This window comes from Adiantum capillus-veneris, chromosome 26 (assembly GCF_014529385.1).
Source record: "Adiantum capillus-veneris isolate H3 chromosome 26, ASM1452938v2, whole genome shotgun sequence".
Classification (NCBI taxonomy): Eukaryota; Viridiplantae; Streptophyta; class Polypodiopsida; order Polypodiales; family Pteridaceae; genus Adiantum; species Adiantum capillus-veneris.
In genome coordinates, this window is record NC_140956.1 from 15,839,087 (window position 1) to 15,858,833 (window position 19,747).

At 43.4% G+C, this 19,747-nt stretch overlaps 1 protein-coding gene, 1 long non-coding RNA gene and 1 pseudogene across 3 annotated transcripts in view; all 3 read right to left on the reverse strand.

Annotated features, from left to right (window-relative positions):
* Positions 1-4,924, reverse strand: part of LOC147423054 (DNA-directed RNA polymerase subunit beta) — a 45,673-nt gene extending 40,749 nt beyond the window's left edge. The window contains exon 1 of one of the 2 annotated variants that reach the window (XM_086501132.1): positions 4,651-4,924. In XM_086501132.1, the coding sequence (XP_086357258.1) occupies positions 4,651-4,856 (206 nt within the window). In that variant the 5' untranslated portion in view covers positions 4,857-4,924. The remainder of the gene's footprint in view (positions 1-4,650) is intronic. The other variant, XM_086501133.1, reaches the window with a different exon arrangement.
* Positions 4,925-6,816: 1,892 nt separating this feature from the next.
* LOC147423055 (uncharacterized) lies at positions 6,817-8,918 on the reverse strand. Its single transcript, XR_015186643.1, has 3 exons — positions 8,139-8,918; positions 7,130-7,200; positions 6,817-6,908 (listed from the first exon to the last, which is right to left on the reverse strand). It is a non-coding gene; the product is annotated as an uncharacterized LOC147423055 (long non-coding RNA).
* Positions 8,919-9,155: 237 nt separating this feature from the next.
* On the reverse strand, positions 9,156-14,161 carry LOC147423056 (uncharacterized; annotated as a pseudogene).
* Positions 14,162-19,747: the final 5,586 nt, after the last annotated feature.

Sequence of the window (19,747 nt, forward strand, 5' to 3'; positions counted from 1 at the left end):
CACACCCAGAGCACTTTGCAAAAAGAACCCGCAGACTGCAATTAACACTTGATCACACACACGGCTCGGAAGCTAGAATGCTCCGAGCACACGCCGACAACCTGTAGGCCCCAAAATTGGCGCCCCTTTCGGTATTTCTTTATACTTTGAGAGGGTAAATTTACAAAGTAGAGTCCTCGGAATCCTTTGTCGATATCCAACTAGATACCACTTGATTTGGCCAAATTTCGGTAACATAACAACCCCAAAACTTGCGCGAAACCAATTCCCCTGCTGGAACTCACTTCCACTAGCATAAACCCTCTCATTCCTGCCCAAAAACAATAAATTCAGCACGCTGTATTTACTGGTTTTTGCCCTGTTTTCAGCCCCAAACAGTCCCCTAACTGTCCTCTGCCAGTGGGGCACTATTCCCAATGGTTCTGGCGTCCATATGGCTGAAAAACAGTCGATTTACAGCGCATACACAGTGCTGAAAACACACCTGTACGGTGAGGTTATGACCCTCACCGGTGCCTGCTTTGGAGTAGCAGCTAGCTACCCCTGTTCTTGCTCAAGGAGGCTCTTGCCTCAGCACAAAAGCATGAAACCACACAGCTGTACATCAGTCAAATGAAGAGCCCTCTTGTGGGGCATCACATAACTGCACGTAGAGGAGAGAGAGAGAGCAGTGTGTAGTGTGCAGGTCATCACTCCTAGCACCACACTGTACATAGGGAAGAAAGCAAGCACTCCATAGCTCTTGACAGGTTCTCAATGAAGCATCCTCCCAGCATAAATCGAGTGCCCCCTCTTCTCCCCTTGACCTGTAATGCATCTGTGAACAAAAAGGGGAAGATTTCCATGGCTGCCAAAACCTGTGTATCGCTGAAAACGCAGCAAAACAGCCCTGTAAACACGCATCTGATGCCTTCCAATGCTGAAAATGAGCTCCTTGAACCTAGGCAAAGTCATGGGAAGCTCAAAAATGGAGAGAAATGGCTGAAAATCAGAGTTAACAGCCCCCAAAACTGCTCCAAAAAATCAGTTACGGATTCTCTTCTCCCAAACTTAGTAAATTGACCAAAAAGTGCCACTTGGCACTCATATATGCAATTTCCCCGCATTGGGCTTCCTGCTTAAAAATCTCTCAACCGGTGCATCAATTGACTTTGCAGCAGAGTAATAAAATATTCCCTTGGTCATACCGAAGGTAATGACGCGAACACATTTCACGGCCCAAAATAACAGTTCCCTAATTTTTAGGAGATGCTTCCGTTGGGCTTCAACTGGTCATCTGACCATCTATCCTCATTCGGACCGCATCCAAAAGTGCAATGTGGCCCAACTGTCGGATACTTTTTGTTGGTGATCCCACCTTGACTTTATGCCTTTATTGAGTTCACTTCCTAGTATCCACCAACTTGCTAAGTGCGACGGGGGACCTACATGATCTTGTACTGAGCCTAGACATCCTCTTACTATACGAATTCTAGTGCCGACCACTTCCCGTCTGCGGGTGAAACTACCATTCACATTGGCCATACAATGTCCAACAATTGCAACTTCAAAAAGAGGGTCTCAAAAATAAAACAAAAATCATTGGAAAGAAACCAACAACTAAGGTTAGCAGTTGCCACGTCCTCGTGACATACCCCCCTCTTGAAATCGCAAACGTCCTCGATTGCATACTATAAATACATGCCATAGATGATCTTGTGTGGTAAGCACCCTTTTATCATCGCATGTATCCGCAAGAAAGACTGTCAAAACATATGTACAAATGACTTAATGAGACCTTCATACTTTTGTCAAACTGTACATTGGGTGAAATGAAGTTTGCCTTGGCTCTCCCATCAAAGAAGATGAGGGCTTCCTGATCTCGTGCTTTGTCCCATGCGCAACAAAGTTCGGTGCTTTTGTCCATCTGATTCGGGTCGGTCCCCATACAATCTGGTACCAGTCCTGCTTTCATCTTTCGTTTTCTGCCACGTTTTTCAGCTACTCTGAAGCTCTCTGGCCTATCTTCAGATTGTCCTCGTTGTGCCTTTTTGGGACACCTTGCAGAGATGTGTCCTTGTTCTCCGCAGTCAAAACGCTTCCCCCCCTTGAAGCAGTCTGTTCTCTGTTCCTTGGTCAATCGAGGTCGTACATCCTTCTTTTTCTGAAACTTCCTCCTCCTTCTATTATCCTTTGTTGAATTCTGTCCGGTCCTTGGTGTCAAAACTTGATCAGTGGAGTAAGTCAAGTTACCCGAATGCATAGCAAATCCCCGCTTAGCATGTCCTGTCAATTGTTGTATGGACTTGGACTTCTGCTCAAGGCAGTAATCTCGGATCTCTTTGGGAAGTACACATCAAAACCGCTCGATTTGCTCCTTAAAAGTGCCCTTCTTAAAAGAAGAGACCGGTAGAAAAACATCCCAAAATCTCTCACTATAAGCATCCAAAGTGTCAGCCTTGGTCATCCAAAGATGGTTCCAAGCGGGCATCACATCTCGTTCGTACTCTTGAGTCAACCAAGAGGAAATAAAGAGCCGTTTGAACTTTAACCACTTAGTCGGGGCTTCTTTCCTTAAAAGAAGAGTGTACCACCACGTTCGTGCATTTCCTTTCAAAAATGATGCTGTCCTCCTGATTTTCGTGTGCTCTGAATAGCGCCCTCCAGAGAATGCTATGTCAAACTGTTGAATAAAGGCTAAAGCCTTGGGAGCCCTGAAAAGGATTCAAACTTTACTGACTGTCCGCCCTCCTTAAATTCCTTGATCTTTTTGCCCTTGTCCTCGAGAAAATCATATTGGTTGGCTTTGTAAAAGTGTTTATTCTTTGAATAGAACATGTCGTCATCAGAGTCCGAACTCTCAAAGGAGGACGAATCCTCATCAAAACTATCAGAAACATGTCGAGATCTGTGGTACGATCTGCTCTTCTTTGCCTTCTTCTTGTTCTTCCATCTTTGATTCTTTCTTCGTTTCTTGCGGACAGTCCTTCGAAGCATACATGCTTCTTCTATTTTCTTGCACTTGCAAAAGAAGATTGACGGCCCAAATAACTGGAGTAGTCAATCCCCTTGTTGTGTTTCTTCAATTGTTTCTTCGCCCCCAAAAGTTGGTTGACTCGTCTCTTAGCGACGTCATCAAGTTCTTCTTCAGTAAACATCCTTGGGGTAGGAGGTTTCTTGAGGGCCGATTTTATTGGTGTGTCATTGGCACTTCCTCAATCGGGTGCCGGGGTCAAAAATTTGGTATACTGTGGATCTTTCGCAAACTCGGGCATCTGCTTTGCGCACTCATCAACCTACTGTTGACGTTGCATCTCCATTAGCTGATACTGCGTAGGACGAGGTGGCCCCGTATTCGTGATCTACTAATCCATTTGAATTTCCCGTGCTGCCTCCTGTTCCCGAGATGGCAAGAAGAGTCGTCTGATTCTTGTCAGAATCCATGTGTGTCGCGAGAAAAGGGATCGGATTTTCCGGTAGAAGAGAAATCGATTGAGCTCTGATACCACTGTAATAAACTTGGATACCCCAAGTCTGGAATCTGGCACGACACACGAGAGAAAATCACTTTAAAATACTTCACACTTAATTCACAGTTCAATTGGGTCAACACGCTTGGCATAATTCCGTGCCCAGAGAGATTGGCCCCAAAGATTAGCGCCCCTTTCGGTATTTCTTTTTGTTTTAATGCTTGGCAAAGTACAATTGCTCATGGGTCTCCTTTGCTCACTGGCTCATCAACACAATTGAGCCAGAGTGAGCCCAGGGGACTTATTTTAAGGCCCGAAAAACAATACATGAAAGCTTCCAAACTCAAACGCACTTGGCTCCTAAAAGCAGCCAGCACAAAAGGCGGAATCCTGTACAGCCTCCCACGTCAGCATAGCAACGCGTTTTACGAAAATCTGTACGGCCAGCCGCGTCAACATTGCAACGCGATTTGCGGGGTTCTGTACAGCCAATCGCTAGTCCTTTTTAATTATTTCTAGTGTCCCCAGGGCCCTGTCGGCAAGTGCCCATAAGATTGGACACTTATTAGGCATGCCACATCATCAGTTTGTGACATATTTCATCATTGTGGTTGACACCAAAGTATGAAGCCTAAGTTTTGGTTGCTTGGAATCATCTCAGGATGAGAGAGGAAGACACACTTTCAACACACAATCAAAGATTTTATGATGCTTTTCTACCTCTAGCTCAGGAAGATCTCTCAGAAGAGACAGATGGAGTGCTGATGCTATGATACCAGACCAGCTACATATTGCCTGAAGCTTAAGTTCTATGGCATCTCGCAGCTAATAGACCACGCTTTAGACAGGTATTCTTTGCTCACATGCTCATTGAATTTACGGACGGGTGCTCCAGTATCTAAGTCAGCAGCGAAGGAGACTTTCCAAATAAGAAAATGGTACAATGGAAGGAATCAACTGTTCCTCAGATGCCTGCTGTGTTGAAACCTCTCTCTCTCTCTCTCTCTCTCTCTCTCTCTCTCTCTCTCTCTCCCAACCAACCAACCAACAATTTTATCGGACACAAAAGCATCATAATGCTTGATACATAGACTGGACATGTGTATATTTTTTTCGTGCATCCATGTGTGTGTGTGTGTTCTTTTTTTGTTCGCGGTGGGTGCGGGGGGGTGGGTGGCAAACAAAATTGCAGCAGACTGACCATTGAAGCGGGAGATAGTCCGGAACATCCATAGCAAGGGCGAAAATGGCGGGGACTATCGGTGTAGGAGAGCGAGGCGGGGAGGACACCATTTTAATAAACGAGAGCTGCATATTGGAAGCCTTGCTGAGGAGGGTAGGACTTGAGATGGAGAGCGGAAGGTGACGCTGATGAGCAACAAGAAGGGAGATGGATTGGCAGGCCATCCCTCTCTTCCTCCCTTCCGAGATCGTCAATTCTCTACTCGCCACAAATTTTTTCTCTCGCCCAGCCTCGTCACTATATGGCACGGCTCTCGCCAGGGGGATCTAGGGCCCAAATTTGGGGGCGCGAGACGGCATTGATCTCGGCCGTCGGATCACGCAGTGAACTAGGGGTGAACTTGTAGCAAAAATGGCGCCCCGAATTCCTTCCTAGTTCACCCGCCTCGCGGGATGTGGGTCGAACTTAGGACGTCTCGGTTGCCACACGAATGCCCTACCACCACGATAACGAGCGTCATTGTCCATGTTGGCATGGCACATGATCATACCCTAGTTTAGGCACCCTTAGTTCACCCCCAGTTCACCTACCCCTAGCTTACTCGCCCCTAGTTCACCCTTAGTTCACCTCCAGTTCATCCATCGCTAGTTTACTACGTGATCCAACACTGAGATTAAAGCCGCCTCGTGCTCCCAAATTTGGGCCCTAGATCCCTCTTACCCAGAGTCGTGCCATATAGTGACGAGGCTCGCCCAGGGCGACTGACCAACCAAAAGGCATCTTGCAATCTTGGAGGACAGCTTACGTGAGCATGTGTGGTTGGCTGCGGAGTGAAGCTACTCAAAAGAACTAGTCTTGCTTGGTGGGCATTGCTATAGAACATCTAGCCTATAGAATATAAAGGACATATGCAAATTGACATTTAGCAATTAGCACCAAAGGAAATCAGCGGCACTGTGTGAAAGGGATACACATTTAAAAAATGTTATTACGTTTATGGGAGGTGACAAAGATAAGTGCATCAAGTAATAGAGATTATTGGGATGATTTTTGAGAGAGTTAGTTGAGTTTTGAAGAAAAGCTTTTTAAAACTGTGGGAGGATACAAAGTTAAGTGCATCAATTAATAGAGATTGATATTAGAAATCAACATGTTGTTGGTTAAAATAAAATTGCAAGTATTTTAACAATGAACCAATCTACTTGATGTAAATTTTACAAATGGATTATGGTCACAATAATTGAGAAAAGAAAGAGGATGTTGTGTTAACAGTTGTGTGGTCTTTCTTCCATGCACTTATATCTCTGCAATATGGGACTGTTCTTGATGTTGAAAGCTAGGACATCTGAAATGGTTGAGGCTTACATTTCATAAGTTGTAGAGTGTAGACTAGCATCACTTGACCAAGATATGAGGGTTATCTAGCAACGATTCCGCTCTAGTAATCCTCGCGCTATTGCATGTGTAGTTTTTGTCACACTGTTTGATATGTCTATAATGCTACGCAACTATGTATGTAGTTGTCATGCAGAGAGAATTCATTGTATGTAGTCAGATGCATTGGATATGTATTAGTTGTTTTATAAGAAGTACAAGTCATCCATGACTTTTGCATGTTCCAAATTACCCAACAATAATACTAAAGTGAGGGCAATAGGAGTGTCTATCTCATTTGTCTGACGACCTTGTTTATCACTATATGTGAGGTCTGCCACCGCACAAGAGGGACATATTTCTAGATTATGAGCAAGAATGTCACATTGCATGGTCCAATCTTTATATAGTGTAGTAATTTCAAACCATGACCTAACATATGGACGGTGAGCTAGTTTCAACTTGGTTGCAGTGCGTTCCTTGGCTTCTTGATTCTTGAACTTTAATCTTGTAGGTCTTGAGAACTTCATACTCATACTGACACCTAGTATGGGAGGAACAAGGACATATTTGGAATGGAATCAATTGTTTAGGTCTAAAGTAATACAATACACGTATACACTATATGTATTACTACTTGTGCATTTACTACTGCAAAACACCACATGCATTGGCTAGCAACTGTTTGCAAAGAATTGTGTGTGTTGATCGACATCAAGTGTATAGTTTTGAAAAAAACGTCCAAGTAAACTGAACCAAAGGAAGTAATGTGCAAAATTCTAAAACAAGCAAATGGATAAAGCATCAGTACGTTGCAACAAGAAATGAAGTGCCTTACTGACTTGCAATGTTGTACTGGTGCTCTTCAATTGTCCAATCTACATGCCAATATTTGAATCGAGCTACAAAAAAAAAACGTGAATAGTTAAACATTACGACTTGCAATGAATTGGAAAGTATATAGTGCATGTCATGCAAAGTGCCATACAAAAGTATGGTGGAGAGCTGGCACTGTGGTCTCTCCAAAAATTATAAGAAACGGAAGACGTGCCCTGCCCCGTAGCGTTTATATGTTGCACCAAGCAAATGCATAGGCATTGGAAATTGGATGCAGATAACGAACCTTGTAGTGTTTCCGGGTTGGAGTATTGCTTGTGCAATTGAAACGTCTAGTGTTGTGAATATATATCCTCCCTGCCAGACACAAAACACGCATTAAGAAAAATACAGGAGATGTAGCATATTGATTAAGCTTAAAGAGAAGCATATCTAATTTTATTTTCTATGTCAAAGGTCCATTACATAAAGAGTTATGGGTGTTTTTTGGTAGATTTTCCCTTGTTAAAATTGTACTATCTCCCTCTTGTCGGCCGTCAACTCCTTCTCCTACCTTATGTTGTAGCCAACTTCCTATTTGCAGTGCGCTCTCTCCTTGTAGACCAAGAAGGGCTTCTCCTCAATTATGCAACTTGTCGGCCATGCAATAGCATCTTATCACACGTAGGGTCTGTCCTTAGGAACTCTAGGAGTCTTTCCAATCGCAAGACTCGACGTTGCCATAGCGGAAGGCGCCGTATTCACTTTGCTCATCACTAACCCAAATGCGGATCTGGCAAACCTTCCCTTTGTGTTTATTTTTTTACTTATCTTGAAAGATAAAGTTTCAAATCTTCTACTTTGATGTCTCATCTATGTGTACGAATGGTGTAGAAACTCTTTTTTTGGTGAATAAGCAAAACTCTTTTTTTGGTGAGCATGCTTATTCTCAAGCTCGACGAGTTCAAAACTAACGCAATACAATATCGAATCCAGGTTGCAGATGCTTTCGTCTTGTGAGCATGTGGCGAGGTTGAGTGCGCAAAGTTCGAGCTCGCAGACTTGCCCTCATCTCAACACCCCATACGCTAGCTCTAGGCTTCAACCCTCTCATCAGCCGACTGTCAAAATAGGTGTCATCAATGATAGCTATGGGGGTCTTGGCAGGTCTGCAAGAAGCTTACTGCTAACTGTTTGCTCCATACAACCAGACCACCATTGTGGACACCCGGAGGAAGAAACGTTAAATGCTTGCCTGCCCGGAGGAAGAAACGTTAGGGTGGGTTCAAGTGGTATTAGGGTGGGTTCAGACCTACCCGGAGGAAGAAACGTTAGATGCTTGCCTGCCCCGCCACCGCTTAGTCTGAACGACCTTGGAGGAGGCAGAGTGAAAAAGAGAGAGATGTTGAGAGAGGCGTGCAGTCTTCTGAGGGTGCTCGGAAGAGCTATGGCGGGCCCAACATAAGAGAACGCTTGCGTGCAGCAAATCAGGTGTAGCCATAGCATTTGGATGCCCCTATGTAGAAGATTTTCACTGTGCTGTCTGAACCCAACCTTAGAGAGGTAAAAGGCAACAGCTTCCCGACCACGTGCCCCTCCCCTCGTGTGTGCAAGGAAAGTTTGGAAAATGAAGGACTTCGTAGACCTGCAGAGCTTTTGAAGCTGCCATAAAAGCTTTGGAGGGAGGTTACGGGCATGAAAGGCATTGCAAACCTTTGGAAAAGCTAGCACTGAAAATTGGCATTAGCAAAACAAGGCAATAAGCACTGGAGCTCACAGATCTGCAAATCGGCCACCACCAATAACAAGGCAGCGTCAGAGTTCCAAACATTTGGAATGATGAAAATTTGAAAATTGGGCCATCAAATATATACAACATTGGACTTCATGCGTGAGCTTGGGCAGCATTCTCAGGCTGCAAGGGGAAATTGTGTATGTAGAGCACACACACACAATTTCAAGGAGCTTGCATCGGGAAAATCGGGTGTGGACAGAGAGAGAGAGAGAGAGAGAGAGAGAGAGAGAGAGAGAGAGATTTGTTGTCCTTTGGTGTTTTTAAAGAGCATGACCCTAATTGATATTGTTGCTCTATGTCCTTTGGTGTTTTTTAAGAGCATGACTCTAATTGATATTGTTGCCCTGTGTACACCGAAGTGAGTCTCTCTCTCTCTCTCTCTCCCTCTCTCGTGTCCCGGTGTAGGAAACAAGCGCCTTTTTCTCTCCTTTTTTCACCATTCAATTGCTCTCCTCCCCCTCTCTAGCCACTTACATGCACCCCACTTTCGCCCCTCGCAGCAGCAGCCGCATCGCACACTCCATTTGCAGCTTGCCCCCTATTGCCCCTCTTGTTCTTTGCACACCTTGCTTTTCCTCAGTCCCCTTACCTCATTGCCCGCTTTGTCCACCATAGCTCCCCCATACCTCTTCATCGCATCAATTCTATTTCCTCCCCAGCACTCTTCAACATCAGGACAAGGGCAATCTCTGCTCTCTTATACGCCCAATCCCCGTACGCTTGTCTTCAAATACCACATCCACATCGAGGCTTGAATCGTATCCGTATTCTTTTGCAGTGAGACAACGCCTCCTAACAATGCGACGGAGAAGCTTCAAGAGGAGAAGGGCCCTTTTGCTAGCGAACAATACTTTGAAGTTTGGATTCCCAGCCTTCGAGATCGATGTGATCATCGACACCGGCAGCCAGATTACATGGTCCAATGCGAGTCTTGTTTGGAATGCAGCTCTCAAATATCGGACCCCATCTTCAGCCCACATCAGGTTTGTGCACCTCCATCGCTATAATGATGCACAAAGTGTTTACAAGCCCTCGACTCATGCCTCCTGATCAACTCCTCGTAGCTGTATATGCGCTCTCTCTCTCTCTCTCTCTCTCTCTCTCTCTCGCGTAGCAGGACTCTTGAGATTGTTCCTACGACCTTAAAAAAATGTTTGGCCAAAGACAAACATGCATAATTTTGACCAAAACAACCCGTTGCTTCTACTCTTGTCTTTTGCTTTCGATTGGTTTATAGAAATCTATTCTAATACAAATGCAGAAGTTTTTTATGGCGTTACTTTTCTTGCACGCTGTTATTACTGACAACGTTGAAATTTTTTTAAAATTTTTTTTAATTTAATTGAACAGCCACATGGTGGCTTGTGTGTTCAGATAGCACAAAAAGAGCCTTGGGCTCAACAAGTAAAACTAGAGTGCTTCATTAGCTATGTTCCATCGAAGTGAGATCGAACAAAATATTGGAAACTGAGAGAGTGAGAGAGAGAGAAGAGAGAGAGATTTCATGAAAGAGTGTTAGATTTTTTTACCCGAGAGTGTTTGGGATACCGATCGTCGTGGTTTAGTGGTGTACCTCCGCATAAATTGGTTACCGATTGTAGTGCTTCAGAGGGATACCTCGCCAAAAACCACAAGGAGGTTAAGAGTTTTGTCAAGCTCAATGTTCATGATCATACAAGATGTCAATGTTATTAATTGTTTGTAGTTCCATTTTTATGTTTTAAAAAAAAAAAACATGCAAGTCTCCTTGCATGGGAGAGTTTGCACAGTCCTCTCCAATTTTTATAATACGAGAGAACGTGCCATTCCCACGACAGTGTGCAATTTTCAGTGTGTTCATTAAGTGCATTTTCAGTATCAAAAATCAAAAAATGATAATGCTTACTCACCGCGATTGAATGTCTGTCGGCAATGGACTTCCTTGCATCAACGATGTTGGGCATCTCCTGCACTTAATCCGCTGTAAGAGACGACATCCCAGGGAGGATACCCTTAATGAAGATTTTGTGCTATTGTAAGAACACCACAATTTGTATATATATCGATCAAACCACCACCAAGCATGAAATCGTACTCCCAACAAACGTTGACTAGCGATCATATCGCAAATTCTAATATCTATGGCTGTGTACGTGATTGCATCTGTTGACCCGCATGCCTTCCAGATTCCTATGTAGACGTAGTTGATTGCGTCTGGATAGAGACCCTTCCTGCGATCTTGTGGCGGCGTTCTGCACAACAAGCTTGCCTAAGGTCAATAGCCTTCAAGGTGCAAGCATAGGTGAATGGATTTGTAGAAACGCCTCTCGTTTGCATCTGCTTCATGTTGTGTGTATTATGGGGAAAGTGCATTCCAATGCTTTGTATCCACTGAAAATATCGTAGAGCTTTCTCGCCCTGCTCTTGTTGCACACATCCCACAATCAGTGCATTCAAAGAGGCGACATTCCTGGCAAGAAGCTCCTCAAGGAGTTTTTGTGCTTTGTCAAGCGCACCACATCTGGCATACATATCGCCCAAGGCATTGCCAAGCACCACGTGACTAACAATATCAATGTTGTGTCCATAAGAGCATCTTGCATAGAGCTACATGCCTTCGAGATGCACGCATAGGTGATTGCATCTGAAGAGAGGTGCAACTGGAAAGAGGCCCTCGCGTCGCATCAGCTGAAAACAGCCTAGAGCTTTCTGGCCTGTTCTCGTTTGTGCACATACCTGTTTCTGAATAGCTTGTGATTGACGAGCACTCTCATCATAAATTCTCTCACCCATGTCAACATATTACGAAGTCTTTCAAGATGCTAGCATAGGTGCTTGCTTCCATAGATGATTGCATTGGAGAAAGGCTTTCTGCTTGCATATGCTTAGAATAGCCTTGACGAGCTTCCTTGCCGACATCTTGCATCGATTCGAAGTGGTTACCCATCTTGTGGTTTTTTTGTGAAGATACCAAGAAAGAAGAAAGGAAGCCGATCCCCTTTTTTGCACTGAAAGGCTGTAATTCTAACGATTTCTCAGTTTGTGATGAGAAAGATGCCAGAGGGCTGAAATTGTAGTTTACAGCATGAATAGCTCAATAGGTGCACGTCTTGACAAGGCGACTGATGAAGGTCATAAAAAAAGCAAGCAAGCACTTGCCGTTGGATGGTCAATGCCATTCCAGATAGGAAGCTCCTTAGCCACATTTTGTGCTTTCTCAAGCGTACCAAATTTGACATACATATCGACCTAGACAATACTGCCAAGCACGACATCTTTCTTTAATAGCCTCCGACTCACAATATACTTCTGAGTTTTTGTGTCCATATGAGCATCTTGTGTAGAGCCACATGCCTTCAAGGTACGTGCAAAGGTAATTGCATATGGAGAGAGACCCTTGCTTTGCATACTTATCGACCAAGACAGTGCCAAGCACGACATCGTTTCTCAACAGCCTTTGACTAACAATACAATTGTGAATTTTTGTGCCCATATCAACATCTTGCTTAGAGCTATATGCCTTCAAGATGCATGCATAGGTGATTACATCTGTAGAGAGGCACTCACTTTGCATCTGCTGAAAACAAACTAGAGCTTTCTGCCCCTGCCCACGTGGGACAAATCTTGCAGTTAGTGCATTCCAAGAGTGCACACTCCAGACAGGAATCTCCTCGAGCACTTGCGTAGAGCCACATGCCTTTAAGATGTAAGCGTAGCATTCAAGACGAAAGTATAGATGACTGAATTTTGAGGGATACACTTGCTTTTGTGTCCGCTGAAAACAGCCTAGAGATTTCTGGCACTGCTCTTGTTGCGCGCATCCCGCAATTAGTGCATTCCAAGAGGTGGCATTCCGGATAGGAAGCTCTTCAAGCACGTTTTGTGCTTTCTCAAGCACACCACATTAAGCATACGTAATGACCAAGACACTGCCAAGGACGACAGCTTCATGTGTCCTTATCGGGCACATCCTACAATCAGTGTGTTCTGAAAGACGACATCCCGCACCACATGTGGCATACATATCGACCAAGGCATTGCCAAGCATGGCAATTGTTGGCAACAACCCCTACCTAACAATATCATAGTGATTTTTTAGGCCGATATCAGCATCTTGATGCACGCTTATGTGATTGCATTTGGAGAGACGCCCTCACTTTGCATCCCTATTGAAAGCAGCCAAGAGCTTTCTAGCCCTGCTCCTGTTGCGTGTATCCTGCACTGAATGCATTCCAAGAGACAACATTCCGGATAGAAAGCTTCTCAGACACATTTTTGTGCTTTCTCAAACACGCCACATTTAGCATACATATCAACCAAGGTATTGCCAAGCACGAAATCTTTCTAGCCCTGCTCTTGTTGTGCGTGGAGCCACATGCCTTCAAGATGCATGCGCAGGTGATTGCATCTGCTGAGAACAATCTAGAGCATCCTGAAATCACTACATTCCAAGAGTCCACACTCCGAAATCTAACGCTACTATTGTTGTGCACATCCCCAATCAATGCATTCCGAGAAGCGACATTCCAGACAAGAAGCTCCTCAAGCACTTTTTGTGCTTTTTGAAGTGCACCACATTTGGCATACATATCGACCAAGACAATGCCAAGCACGACATCTTTCTCAATCGCACGAAATTTGACATACATATCAACCAAGATAGTGCCAAGCATGACAACTTTTTCCAGCAGACTCTAACAAACAACATAATTGATTTTTGTGTCCATATCAGCATAACATCTTTTTGTGTCCATATCAACATCTTGTGCCACATGCCTTCAAGATGCATGCATAGGTGATTTCATAGGCTCTCCCATGAATACACCCCATTTGCCACATGTCATGCAACAATAAGTGCATACCAAGAGACCGCATCCCATCCCGATCCTGGAGGCAGTTGGAGTACGTAGGTGATTGCATCTAGAGAGAGGCTCTCGCTTGGAATCTGTTGAAAACAGACTACGACCTTGCTACACGATGCATGCTAGTTGATTGCAGTTGTTGGAGTACGTAGGTGATTGCATATGGAGAGAAGCCCTCGCTTGGCATCTGTTGAAAATAGACTACGACCTTGCTACACGATGCACGCTAGTTGACTTCCTTCTGGGTAGAAATTCTGCTAATGTGTCAACAATTAGAACCCCCAGAACACTGCTAAGCTCCAGACCAGCTAGAGGTTCATTCTCCAAAGGCTTCTCACGATGTCCCAGGTCAAAATGCCAACAATCACTTACTGCACAACCAGGCAATTTCTTCGACAACCTGGAGGCACCGTCAAACCTCCGACCATTGCCACAACTCTGTACACAAAGCTGCTAAATCCATGATCAAGATTTCACCGTAATAGTCACAATTGAAAACAGACTACGACCTTGCTACACGATGCACGCCAGTTGACTTCCTTCCGGGAAGAAAGTCTGCTAATGTGTCAACAATTAGAACCCCCAGAACACTGCTCAGCTCTAGACCAGCTAGAGGTTCATTCTCCAAAGGCTTCTCACGATGTCCCATGTCAAAATGCTAGCAATCACTTACTGCACAAGCAGACAATTTCTTCGACAACATGGAGGCACCGTCAAACCTCCAACCATTGCCACAACTCTGTACGCAAAGTTGCTAAATCCATGATCAAGATTTCAATGTAATAGTCACAGTTTGACGCGTCTACAGAAGCTTCTAACTGTCCACCACATAAGTGCATCCATAGGAAAGGCCAGCTCCGGAAGGAAAGCACCACAGTGTGTATCTGCAACCTCTCAAAAGTCTGTAATAGTCACAGTTTGACGTGTCTACAGAAGCTTCTACCTGTCTAACCACATAAGTGCATCCATAGGAAAGACCAGCTCCGGAAGGAAAGCACCACAGTGTGTATCTACAACCTCCCAAAAGTTTGCAATAGTTGCCTCTCTCATTGCAATTTGGAGAGGACGCTCCGTATCATATGGCACAGTATTGCTGATGACAGCTGCAGGTGGACCATGCGAGATCAGCTCGACCAAGTTGCTGGTCGTGGTGAAGCCTCCATGGCTCCTACTAAACCCTGTTCAAATCACTGACGCAGGTGGGCGGGCATCGGTGTGTGTGTGTGTGTGTGTGTGTGTGTGTGTGTGTGTGTGTGAGAGAGAGAGAGAGAGAGAGAGAGAGAGAGAGTACTCGAATAGAAGCGCACAGAAGGGCTACTCAAGGGGAGATGAAAATCGGCGTTCTCCATCGCCATCACTACCAGCATATACATAATTGAATATATACCTGTGATCATCATGCTATCCTTTGATCAACATCCTTGTGGCTATGATTGCTTCTATATCATCCTCTTTGTCTCTTTTATACCTTCTCTTATGTCAATTATGTCTACCGCGATCTTCATCATCATGTCGATCATGTCGACTGCAATCTCCATCATCATCTCTTCTGCTGCTATGACTTCTGCCATCATGTCGACTGTCAATGTATACTTCTGCTATCATGTCCATCACCACTGCTTCAGTTGTTGTTCCTCTTCTTTTTTCGCTTAGCCTCATGCTCAAGCACCTTTTGCCTATCCAGTGTAAGACGAGCCCTGTTACCTATGGGCAGTCTCGGAGCAAAACAATTGCCTCGTGTGAGGTTTGTTGTGCTGTGCGCGCTGTGCTGTTTGTTTCGCACGACAATCAAATCTAAAAGCTTTGCTTGAGCGTAGCCATTAAGAGTGGGAAATTGTTGGTTATAATTGAGTTAAAAGCATCGCTACAGCAGCCATAGCTGTAAAGCACTGTTTTTTTTAGCGCTGTAAAGCGCTGTTTTTACAGTAGCTTTGATGCGCTGCAGCCACGTGGGCTGCTGAGGGGCCAAGGAGGGGAAAATTGACACTTCGCTAACGAAGTAAAGATTGGTCGAGGATTGGCCAGAGCAATTGTGCTCAAGATTGTTGGCCGAGAGATGAAGATTCCTCATAATCATCTCGTGGCTAAACGTTGTGCTAGATCAATCTCTCACCACATAACGTGCTCTCTCTCCCTAACCGAGGGCTGGCGGCCATGAGTGAGGTGGCTTGCTTTGCCAGAGCACTATTGTCTATAAGTGACGAATGAACCCTGCAATGGGATCTACTCCCCCCGAACTAGGAAACCATTTTAGAAGCACTCATGATCCGTTCGCTGGGTCTGGGTTTACTTTTTACGTTTAATATTTCTTCTATTTTGCAGGGCAATTTATTTTATAACCAAATGAAGTGGCTAGGGAGCAATGAAACACGCTCGCTCAGGTTGGTAGAACGCCATGCTGCCATTTGGGAGGTAATGGGTTTGGGCTTAGGGGGGGGAGGGGGTTGTTTAATGCTTTCAACTTTTTGTTGACCATCGGATCGCCTCAGGATTCTCACCCATTGTCGATCCTACCTCTTGAGGTTTATTAAAGACCTTGTGGCATATGGCTTTATTTGGGTAGCACCAAATATCCATCTCTAACATAGTTGGTTACACCCATGGACGTTGAATAGCCCCTTCAAAAGCAAAAAGTGCATGAGCAACCAATTAGTCATGCTTGGTGCCTTGTCTTGGCAATTTGTGTTTTGAAGATAGAGTAGGATACCTTAAATATATTTCTTGACAACATTTTTCTAAAACATGGATACCTCGAGATGGTTGGTTTAACCAATGCTCTTGCGACATTTAACCGGATGATGGATAGGATTTTTCGAAAGCACAGGCTATTTGTTGGCACTTTCTTTGATGATATCATTGTTTTCTCCAAGAATGAGGCAGAACACAGAGGTCATCTGCTTCAGAGATACACTTTTTGGGACACTTTGTCTCAGCAGCAGGAGTGCAAGTGGATTCGGCCAAGATAGAGACTATACGTGATTGGCCCAATTGGAAGAATGTCCATGAAGTTGGAAGCTTCTTGGGACTGTGTTCGTAGACGGAAGAGATGTTATAAAACACTTTACGAGCTAAATGCGAGTGTTGTTGTTATAGTAGTATAATAAAATGTTTGCTTATTTTTATGTAAATCACGAGTGCAATCCACTCATCCAAATAGAGTACTAACCTTGTGAGTAATGTATTTGCTTGAATTAGTTTCCCAATCATGAAATCTCCTTTGAGGAGCTGCAAACAACACAAGCACTAGTTAAACTTTTCACTCATAAAGTTATTTTAAAAGAAATATAAAAGGATAGTGCACGGTCTAACTCAGTGCCATATGGAAGTACGGTGGAGAGTTGGCACACTATTTCTTCAAAATTTATAAGAAACGAAAGTCGTGACCTACCCTGTCGTAAAATAGGTATGGCATTCAAGAACGAGGTAACAAACTTGAAATTTTCATTGGTAATTTGATGTTGGCACTAGATTTTAGTGGCTTTGTTAGTGCTCAAGATTTCACCGCAATTCAATATGAAAAAAGGAGTAAATTCAAAATATTAATTCACAAAAAGGATACAAAACGATTCAATAATTAAAGTTCAAGCATAGATGATATTAGTCCACTTTCAATAATTATACTTGTTGTAAAGGGCATTACTAATTGATTATGTCAACCTGGCCCTTACTCCCCTCCTAAATGATTAGAAAACTTGAATTTGATTCGATCCTCAACTCACAGTCAACTTTCATGTTGCAATTTATGATTTCGCATTGCCATTACACTCATAATCACATGGACTTGCTTGTCCTCTAGTCCAAAACTTCACTCTTTTGTGCCTTTGTTTTCATCTTCCTTTGTCCTTGCAGTGCTCCTTGTTTGCATAAGGCCACATGTATTTGCTTGTACTTCCATTAAGTATGCACTTCCAATAGAGAAGTTGGCCATTTTGCTTAATTCTCAACCTCACCTAGTTGGTCATATCTATAGTCAATGAACTTTAGATTGACAATACTTTCACTACAAACATCTCTTTTCAACATGACGTAGAAAATGCAGGTTTGTATCTCATTATGAAAATCACATGCTTGGTGGACGAAATTTCCATAGAAACAATATACAAAATAACGACTGAGGATGTTGGGACATAGTCAAGAAAACTTTGAGCATGATTATTCACAAAGAAGGTAGCAAACAACTATGCATGTACTAGCATGGGTGTAGATGAGCCAAAAAGATTTTTTTTCATGCAAAATATGATGAGCACTATGTCTACAAATGTATCAAAATGAAATGATAGCCTATGGTATGTGGATTTGAGTCACATGACCATCCATGGGAGTGGTTTTGGGACATGCAAACTTTGGAAACTCTTGTTTATGTTGAGATCAATGATGATACAATGCATCCTATTGCACATATAGGGAATGTGCCATTGTTTTTTAAAGATTGCAAAGTGAAATATTTGACTATGTACGGCATATGCCCAATATTTCAAAGAACTTGGTGTCTATTATATGTAAATGGTTAAGTAGGGTTCGCACATGAAGTTCAATGATGATGGTATGTATGTAGAAGAATACAAGAAGAATGGAAGGTTCATTACAGAAGGTAAAATGTGGGTGAAATGTTCACTCTTGACATTTGTCATAGACATAGACATTTGGCATAGCATATTGGACATGTGATTGTGCAAAGGCTGAAAACTATGCAAAGTGACAAGCTTATGACAAGTTTTCTAGTGTTTAAGATCGCAAAAATACATAAGGATTGTGAGGCTTATCAGTTTGGAAAGGAGGAAAAATCATCCCCATGACAAAAATGTAACCAAATACGTGTTAGGCATGGTGCATTTCGATGTATTGAGAGCGCTATATGGGTTGAAGAAAGCATCTAAATCTTGGCATGAGAGGATTGCACTTTACTTGATTACTATTGATTTTTGTTTGATTAATGCATGTTACCCTTTTTATGTGCAAGAAAATGAGGCAAATTTTGTGGTTATATGCATCTTCGTGGATGATTTAATTGTTGGTGAAAATCATGAGGCTAAAATTGAGCACAAAAAGAGTCTCTTGAATTAAGAGTTTGACATGACGGATTTCGGAGAGCTTCGTTACTTTAAGGGGATTGAAATTATACGCACAAAAGAGAACATGTGAGTGCAATGGTCCTAGGCAGGGAAAGTCCCTGGGGCATGGCCCTACCACATACCATGCATGTAGTTCAAGGGTCTCTAAGCCAAGGGCTATATAGAGAGAGGTTGGGAGTTGAAAACCATGCATACAAAAGCCAACTTTGAATATCTACATGGAAATCTTACCGGAATCATCATGGCTCTAGAGATACAAAAAATTTTCTCAAATTTCACCCTGATTTTGAGTTATTCTACGTATGTTTTCTCTTACTTAGTATTACGCATAGTAAACTTTGTGCCATACGATGCTTATATCTTAGCCCTATGGGCACCATTTTACCATATGGTAACCTTTTTTACATAGGAAAAAATATTCCCTTAAGCACTTACACATAATTTCCTTCGGAACTTTATGCTCTGCATTTTTCAAACTTGGTTGGGGGTAGGGTTCCACATGGTGGGCCCTACCTCCCACCATGTGGACCTTCTATTAGGGCTGGGGGAGGGCCACACACACACACACACACACACACACACACACACACACACACACACACACACACACACACACACACACACACACACACACACACACACACACACACACACACAAGTACATGTCGTACTAGTATCTCACACTCTCCGACTATTTCTATCTGTAGATAATAAACAATCACTGTGGATCAGACCTACAAAAGTTGTTTCTTTGCTTGATCTCTTTGGTTGAAAGAGTGGCTTTTTTCACAGTAGAGGCATATTAAATTGATAAATATTTTCCATTTTATCCACACACACACACACACACACATCTTCAAAAAAGTCATCTCTCTCTCTCTCATGCAATCTCTCTAACTTTATCAAACACGCTCGTATTGGTATGTCAGAGTTTTAGATGAGAAGATCGATGTTTCCATAGCTCATGCAAAGCCAAGCAAGAGCTCTCAAGCTCAAGGAACGAGGTCATGCAAAGCCTATGCGGCACCATGCACAGAGGAGAAGCTTGGATTCAAGGAGCTATGGCTGTGCAAAGCCCATATCAAGGCACGGTGATCAAGGTGAATAAAGACATGAAAAGCATCATGCAAAGCATTGTTCGAGTTTGAAAGAACAAGGCTCCATACATGGATGGTGCAAAGCAAGGCAAACACCACAGGCATAATTGTAATCAAGTA